The sequence below is a fragment of the Buceros rhinoceros genome, unplaced genomic scaffold (assembly GCF_000710305.1).
Source record: "Buceros rhinoceros silvestris isolate BGI_N320 unplaced genomic scaffold, ASM71030v1 scaffold26433, whole genome shotgun sequence".
Classification (NCBI taxonomy): domain Eukaryota; kingdom Metazoa; phylum Chordata; class Aves; order Bucerotiformes; family Bucerotidae; genus Buceros; species Buceros rhinoceros.
Window position 1 is genome coordinate 26354 of NW_010403433.1, and position 8773 is coordinate 35126.

The 8773-nt window shown below is 48.9% G+C and overlaps 1 protein-coding gene across 1 annotated transcript in view; it reads right to left on the reverse strand.

The window, feature by feature from the left end:
- LOC104490694 (traf2 and NCK-interacting protein kinase) overlaps positions 1–6121 on the reverse strand; it is a gene marked incomplete at both ends in the record, with an annotated part of 25360 nt that extends 19239 nt beyond the window's left edge. Inside the window, one exon of the mRNA XM_010133016.1 lies at positions 5996–6121. Within this exon, the coding sequence (XP_010131318.1) occupies positions 5996–6121 (126 nt within the window). The remainder of the gene's footprint in view (positions 1–5995) is intronic.
- Between the last annotated feature and the right edge of the window lie 2652 nt (positions 6122–8773).

An 8773-nucleotide genomic window follows, 5' to 3' on the forward strand; every position in this document is an offset into this window, starting at 1 on the left:
GGCAGTGTTTCCAACCCGGCTTTTAAAGAGCTGCACAGTCCTGTAACATCCACAGGAAAATACCCAGCACCAGCAGATCCCCCGCAGCACCAGGGGTATGTTGCTAACAATGAGGCACTTTCCAAAGGCTCTGCCATGAGTTCTCCAAGAAAACGAGCAGCAAAAAGGTGACGAGGCTGCCTGAGTACCCCTGTCCGTGGTGAAGAACTGATGGGCACCCACGTGAAAAACCACCATTTCCAGAAGGTTTGGCTGGAACAGGAGGCAAGCTGGCTGCTGCGGCGCTTAGCGGCACTGTGATCCCGTTACACTTTTACGGCTTGGCTCCTCACACAGAAGGATGCTAAAGTCCCAACCACAGCTCATAGAATCCAGCCTCCAAAGAGGAGACAGATGATGGTTAAGGAGTCACACCACCAGGCCAGGCGAGACCTCACCCACAGCACTGCGTGTCCTGCTGGGCGATGGAGCCCAAGAATGATATAAATACATACTGGAGTAGGTACGGGAAGATGATCACATCTTCTCAGAGGACCCCAGGACTTGTTCAGCCAGCCAAGGGATGGATGGCTATGGGATATGAGTGGATGCTGTCAACAGTATGGATCAGAAAGCATTAGGAAAGGAGAAGAACAAGGCAGATACTGGCGTAACATCAATTCACTGACTCCCTACAGGTATATTTAAGTTGGAAACCAACAAACAGCCTTCCAGGAGGAAAGAAAAGGTAACAAAAGTTCCAGCTGATTTCAGGGTAGAGCTTAGTATACTCAGGAAAGGCTTCTAATGGCACTTTCACTTACTGAGGTACTTTCTCACCAGTTCCATGTCTCCAGGTGAGTGCTTTGCACACTGGCATCACTGACAATCAAGGATGAAGGCATGAGGGGTAAGACAAAAAACTTAAAACGTAGATTGAACTTTTTTTAACCACGATTAAAATTATCATCAAGATAGGCTAAAGGTAAGAACATCTCCTGAAATTTAATTTGCAAGGCCATTTATGGAGGAAGTATTTTTAATACAGTTCATTTAGCATTTACTTAGCTCTTCATATCAGAGTGACAGCAAACTTCATAAGCATGGCAAACTCAGACGCAGCAGCTGTAAATCTCTGTGTCCTGCTGCCTCATGAATTTTTTGTTTAAAGAGCCTTTGCAGCTTTCAAATCAACCAATGCCCTCCCCAGTCTGGGAGTGTCCAGTAAGACCTCTGCTCCCACTGTGGCTGGAATGGCTCAAACCTGAGCACCCCCAGCATGGAAACCCCAAGCCAGCTGATGGTGAACCTCTCCAGCTTGTCCAGAGGAACCCCCCAAAAGAATCCAATTCCTTTATTCTGCAAGCCAAATGTTTCTGCGCTCCTGTTCCTCACACCATAAAGAATTCGGCCTCTTTTACAGGAAAGAAGCACACAACACCCCCAGGCTAAAGGCTGCTGGAAATCCTTTTTTCTGCGCATAAACAGAACCTGGGTGCAATGCGGTCCCCTATGCCCAGGCCACCCAGCCTTCCATCTCACCCCACAGCCCTCCTCACAAAACAGTCCCTCACTCAGCACACACACTGTGGCATCTGAGAGCTGTAAAAAAACCACTGAGACTTTCACTTGGATCAGCAGAAAAGCTAATGCCCATTTCAGAAACAGAAATATTGATTGAATTGGTATTAAGAGGCAACTAAAACATTCTGCAGGAAGCTAAACACTGCTTTAATTCCCTGTGTTGGTGCTGCAGCAGCATGCCTGGGTGGGGGCAGCGCTGCTCTGCTCTTCCCTCTTCTCTTGCACATGTTCATAAACGAAGGACTTGCCTGGCTGTGCCCTGCCTGCACCTCCCTGCACTTCGAGGCCAGCCAAGCAATTCGTGTCCCTCCGCTGCCACCACAGGTCCTGAGCAGGCTGAGGGGCTTAGGGATGGCAGCGAAAAGAGCCAGGCTGGCAGTCTGGCAGTGTTTACAGCACTGACATCGCTTTGAAGAGGAGTGAGAAGGAAATAGCGTTGGCTTACTCAGCTAGACAGCAGCAGGAAACCTCTCTGCTAAGCCGGGGCTCTTGGTCAGGGGCTGAAGAAGCAGCCCCGCTCCCCCCACATCTCCCTGGGACTGCAGGACTAGAGAGGATTACAGCTCATCTGAAAACCATCCCCTCTCAAATGTTTAATGATTTAATTCCTGTGACCCAAGGTCTCAGCAACTGCCCAAAACTATTCTTCGGCGCCTACAAACAAATTCAGAGCAATCCTGCTCTGAGCTGCACAGGTACAATGGAGTGCTTCTACGGCTTGTGCTCCATTTTCAGTGGCCCCTCACTGCTCCATTTTTCCTCTCCAGATCTGCTGTGACTCTGTTCTTACCGCCCTGTGGTGATTCACTAGGCCCCTACAGCTCAACATGACAAAAAGGTGCATTGCAACTCTATGGTGACAGACCTGAGCATTCCGTTCTGACTTAGCTCCAGCCCTACGTCACCCCAATTCCTCCTTCCCCAAACCTATCCCGGATTACCTGCTGCAGGCAAGCTGCCTGTTAGCAATTTTTCCCCAATTAGTGACAGATGCCTCTCCGGGCACAGGCACAGTTGCCATGGCAGCCATCCATCATCCATCGGCAGCCAGCGCCGCTGGTCCCCAGGGACCACGCTGCCAGGTGGCTGGCAGCCACCACTCAGGCCCCTGCTCTGCGAACCCTGCTCTGTCCGTGCATGGCAGAGCTTCTCCGTCAGTGGTTTCAGTGCACCATGGACAGCAAGGGCAGGTGACAACCACCCAGCTGAGTGACACCTCCGTTCCCCTGTGATCTATACAGTATGGTAACATATAGGAATGAAGCAGAGAGCCTGCAGCTGCCAGCAGCCATTGGGGTGGGTGACGTGCTGGGGAGAGGCATCCTTTGAGATGGGGTCATATCCCCCATCAAGTTCATGCTTGCTAATGAATGCTCCATCTCCCAGCACCAAAAAACCCATCAAAATACATCAAAACAACCCCCTCTGCCTGGGTTATGTGCAGCCTGGTAACCCATACCTTAGATCTGAGTCAAGGGAAGGGAATTTAATGAGTTTAAGGCCAAGAAGTAGCTGTTAACTGATTAACTGGGTCCTCACCAGCCCCTGGGTCATTTCTCCTGTTTCTGTGGCACACCCTCTCTTTGTCCCCTTGCACCACAGGCTCCCCCAGGGCAGAACCCCCTTGTCTTGGTTAGAGACTGGCACAATCCTCCCGAAGGTCCATGGCACCCTGAGAAAGCAACACTTCATCCAAGACAGGAATAAGCCTAGCTCCAATTTTTCATTTTTAAAAAGAAAGGTTGTCCCTATGACATTTACTTCCTATTTTTCCTGACAGATCATTTTTTTGTGATGCACATCTCCACTGTCATCTGCTAAAACATCCTCTGTGTGTTTTCAGGAAAACTCGGTAGTTTAGTGAGCTCGTCTTTCAGGGCGGGCAGCTGCTATCGAATGGAGCAGCAGCACCAAAAGACCTGCTCATCACCGCGGCAGAAGCGATGACGATACTTCATGTCAGAAGCCTGATGTATTTCGGAGAGATCTTAATCTCCACTGAAAGAGCTCCCTGTTTTTTTATTTCCGTATCAGCCTCCTGACTGTCGATAAAAAGAATTACTTGGGCATTATCAGAAACCGTTTTATTTCAACAAAGGGCCAATGAAAAATAAACAAGCCTTTATCTGTGTGGCGAGACTGATAGAGTTTGTGCCAGTCCTAATTCAATCAGATCCTGAAACAACGGCTCTAACACAGCGACACCTCTCCTCCATGGCTGGAGAGCTTTCCCGGGGCCACCTCCACCAGCACTGGGCATACACCTAACAACGCATACACCCCAGCACTGTCTGGTGCAAGAAACGCAGCTTTTGCAGCAATTTCTTTTCACCAGCCCATGAGAAAGGCCCCAAAATTGAGAGGCTGGTAGGGACTTCAGACTACCTGGTCTGCCTTTCCCAGGGAGCAAGAGACAAGCAGCACACTGGGTGATGAGCACCTTCTCCCCTTGCACAGCTGGGTGACCCATGAGGGAAAACCCAGGCTCTCCCCCTGCCTTGGGGCACTTGAAGGTGATACAGCACATACAGCATCCTCTGCTGTTTCACAATCATGGCGATTGATGAAAGAGCCTCTCGGCTAAAGGAGTTTTCTATTGAGCTTTTCTTTTTGGAAATTTGAGTTGTTCTGGCTAAGCAAGTAATTTAAAAACCATTACTTTATTAACACTTGTATATGCCAAGAGCTCTTTGCACTGGAGCTGGAGGAAAGAAAAAAACCAAACCCTTTTCTCTGGTCAGACCGTGCTAACTCCAGACCGCAGCAGCATAAAGGCACTAAGCAGAGCCCAGCTCCAGGGAAGGCGTCTCTCTCAGTTGAAGGCTTTGGCACACAGCTGGTGGGGTTTTTTTCCTCCCCAGGCACTCCAGCAGCACATGGAGAAATGCTGTGGGTTGGTTTGCTATTTTACCTTTCTTTTTTTTGAAACAGATTATAAATGAGCTAAAGCCAAATGGAATTTCACGGGATGAAAAGGCATTTCTCAGCTTGAACAGTTTTCTCCTCGCTGAATCCCAGGCCAGCTGCAAACAACATGTTTTTTTAAGAGTTCCCACCAAAAATAACCCCATTGCCCAAGTAGGAAAAGTCCCTGCAGTCCAAACACCCAAGTCTCCCCAATAATTCAGTGTACCAGAAAGTCTCAGGTAAAGCAGCGCAGGAGCCCATCGGTGCCATTTCTGTCCTAGGTAACAGGGAGGAATGTCCTCTGAACCCCCATGGTTCCCACAGCCATGCTCTGGCATGCGGACACAGGCAAACAGTGGAGACCACTGAACCCTTTGCTAAAATAAAGCCTAGCTTATAGAGGAACTAAAGGAACAAGCATTCTGTTGCTCTTAGCACCTGCACAGCCTCCCAGATGAACCATGGGCGCTTGGTACCCCTGAAAAATCAGGCTCCAGCATCTTATTCAGGCACAGAAAAACTTTGGAAACCACCCGTGGATAACCCAGAACTGGGTGGATTTACAAGACTGTGAGGAAATAAACTGTATTCAGGCTCCAGGACAACATCCAGGTCATTACATTTAAGGTAACTCAAAGGCAGCCTTCCCTTCAATGCTGCCCTAACAAGGACAGGGTGTCAAACTGCTGGTCAGATGCCCACAGGCACTGCAGGCTGTTGCTCCACAGACTCAGATCAGCTCAGCCAGGCTCAGGATACAGCACAATAGCTTTAATTAATTTTTCACCCCCCTACAGCAGCGCCTGCAGCCCTGACCCGAGATGCCTGCTGCCCTGCCCGGCCCCAGCGAGGAGGTGGGCTCCAACATTCTGGCTGTCTCTGGAAGTAGATGGTGGATTTAAACACCATCCTCCGCAGTCTGGGAATGCCAAATTAATAAGCAAGAAGCTACTGACAAGGGAAGCAGCGGGAGGAGGCAGGCAAGGATTTATGGAGAGGCAAAGCAGCTTGCAGCCCCTCAGCAACATGAAGCATCTTCACCAAAACAGTTGAAGAGCCACAGACCTTCCTGCCTTCCTTTCGCCACCCCCTCCTTTTTATTCGCCCGCACTGGCTCTGCAGGAGAAGCAGCGCTGAGAGAAGGCAGGAATCACGTGCACTCAGCATCCCCCCCTCCAGCCTCCATCTTCTCAACAACGCTCCTGGCTCCCTCCAACTGGTTTGGGTTTTTTGTTTGATGCATCTATTTTCATAGGAGGGAGTCATTTGCAATTGAATACTGTAACAATGATGTTGTTAATGACGATTCAGAATAAAAATGTTTTTATCACCAGTCTGCAGAGATTTTATGGAAAAATGGAGAAGCATTTTGCAGTGCAGGAAGAGCCTTTTCAAAGCCATGACTTCGAAAAAGATGGATGCAAAATAAGGCTTTTTGTGCCAAACGGGTCATGGTAAAAGGACAACACGGAGTAAATAACTTGTGTCAAAACCCTCTTATTTTAAAGAAAAGAAAGCAACTTACCCAGAGCTGATCATCCATTCCTGGCGGGTTCTTTTTAATGAAAGCACCATAATAAGTAGCAATATTTCGGTGGTGAGAATACTTCTTCAGCATGTTAATTTCTTGTTTGATCTCTTCCTCTTCATCCTGGGATGAGGCAAAAAGAAAACAACGAAACCGGGCGCACTAAGAGACTGCACTTCACAGGCTCTCGGTTCTCTTTTTTTTACGTGGGTAAACTTCCATCACTCCATTTCTGACCGACCTCTCCCAAGTTTCCTTGCACCATGTTTTAGCAGCCGCTTTTTGCAGCAGAACCCTGGGATCCTGAGGTCTGGACTGGAAACCAAGGGGATGCTCCTTGAGCAAAAAGCTAAGGAGAAAATACATACTTTGCCACATCCCCTGTTGGATTTCTGAACCCTGAACTGGACAAGATCTTCAGGCAGTGTGGAAATCAGGTCGTTCCCAAGCGGTTCCTATCATGGCATCTCCTCCAGAACAGGATCCTGAAGGTGCTGGCAGAGTTTGAGGGGGCAGCAGCCCTCTTGCATGGGTTATGACCCTCCACCCCCATGTGCTCCTTCAAAACCTGCAGCACGGGTGGGAGCGGAAAGCCCTGTGGAGCTTCTGAGCAGCTGAATACCTGCAGGAGTAAGTACTCACCAGGAGGGGCTGGCCAAGCAAAGCAAGGGCTTCCCAGGAATGGAGCCTCTGCATGGAGACACACTCTACATCCAGAGGTGCACCAGTGCCAGACTTCGGCATCACAGCCAAATTATCTGTTTCCAGCAGTTTACAGACATCCCTCAATCTCTTTAAGCTAATTCCTTTATAACTGATATCATAATTTACATCAGCCTCACATTGCTCTGAAGCCCAACCTTACTTGCACTACCCCAGTAACGCATCAGGACACCCTCCTACACCCAAAGGCCCAAGAAGATGGTTTTCTAGAAAGCACTGCATGGCAGAAGCCCTCCTGCACTGTGCATCCCAGCCAACTGACTTACCGCTCCTGCCCACCCTGGATGCAGCACAAGATGTTTGAGGACATCAGCTGTTATTAGTGGCACAGGATGCTGCCTGTCCACAGACTCTGCCAGACTCACTTGGTCCTGGTGATAAGTACCACTCCTGTGGGCTGCCACAGCCTCTCTCTGTCCTGCCTGCAAAGCGCCAATAGCTGAAGCAGCCAAGGCAGAGGACCTGCACTGACGCCTGTTCTGATATCCTACCTCTTTGCTTTCATGACCATCAAACATGCCCTGGTTTTATTTTAAGCTGACCGAATTCCAGCCCGCTGCAATTCCACAGCCAGTGGAGCAGCAGTTGGTGCCTTGATGTCAGTGAGCTTTATTATAAGAGGACCAGAAGGGCTGTTCCTTCTTTATTCTTCTTCATTACCCTTGTGTCCCCCACCTGCTTCAACCTGAACTGTTTTTAAAAATGGGCAAAGGGCAAGAAACCCTAGTGAACAGCGAAGCTGCAGGAACAACTCTTCTTGAAGAGCGATGCTCCCTAACCAGGTGTCACGTAACATGGACAGGAACACAGCTTTCTTCCAAAACTACCTCAGAAAGCGATTTAATGCCTACAGTCTTCCAGAGGGAATTCAGGGAAGAACAGTGAAGATCAGGACCCAGGAACAACTGAAAGCAGTAACTGGGTGGAGCTTGTATGAACATCCTCCAATTCTATCACTGGTAAGAACGTGAAGAGCAGAAGCACCAGAGAGGATGAGGAAAGAGGCCCAAATGTCACAAGGAAAACCTGGGGACTGTTCTGGAAGACCTTGATCTCCTCTTCCCTTCAAGTAGTCCACACAACTTTGCTTGTTTTCATTTGTTCAGGAAACCAGGGAATATAACACCTAGTTTATCAGGTTCCAGATATTTTTTTTTTTAATTGAAGCCTTCAGCAACAACAACAACCAAAAAATCAGCTGGACGCTCAACGGTGTTGGGAGTGAGAAGGAGCGGTCAGTGCAAAATCCACCCAGCTCCCTCAGTACCACTAAGCCAGCTCTTCAGTCGTCCCCCACCTCTTGCCGGGCTCTCTAGGGAAAATGGAGGTAAGTCGTAGGGACACTCGGTCCAAGGATTTATCTCGAGTCCTGCCCAAGCCTGGTCCTACTCCACGTGCAGCTTTGCAGTCAGTGACTATGGGTTGGTGGCACCCCTTCAGGGGGCGTGGAGGTCTCGCCTCAGCACCTCAGCTGATCCCACTAGCGCCTGCTAGACTGCTACTTCTCCACTCATGCAATACCGGGGTCACCTGAGGCTGAGAAGCCTCCTCACGGGGTATTCAGAAGGGTAGAAGAAGCAGAAGAGAGCAGAAGTTCAGTTCGGGGTTGTTTTTTTTTTTTTTTTTTTTTAAAACAATACCGGGGTCACCTGAGGCTGAGAAGCCTCCTCACGGGGTATTCAGAAGGGTAGAAGAAGCAGAAGAGAGCAGAAGTTCAGTTCGGGGTTGTTTTTTTTTTTTTTTTTAGACAACTGGCTTTAAAAGTTTGTGCAAAATGTAACGAAGAAAAACAGCTGACATTTTAATATGGCTAAAAGCAGCCTAAGGGGAAAATAATGAAATATCCAAACACCACATCTCATGTCAAAGATCTGACTTACTGCCTTGGACTTTCAGAGACCCTACCCGAGAGCCTGCTTGGGAAGGTGAAGGTTTAGGTCAGGAACAACTACTTAAAGACCTGGCTGAAAATATGGGCAGGATCGGATTTGGGGCACTTTTCTCCACATTTTTCCCTGGAAGTGACTGTCCTGGTTTGAGCTAAAACTTCCT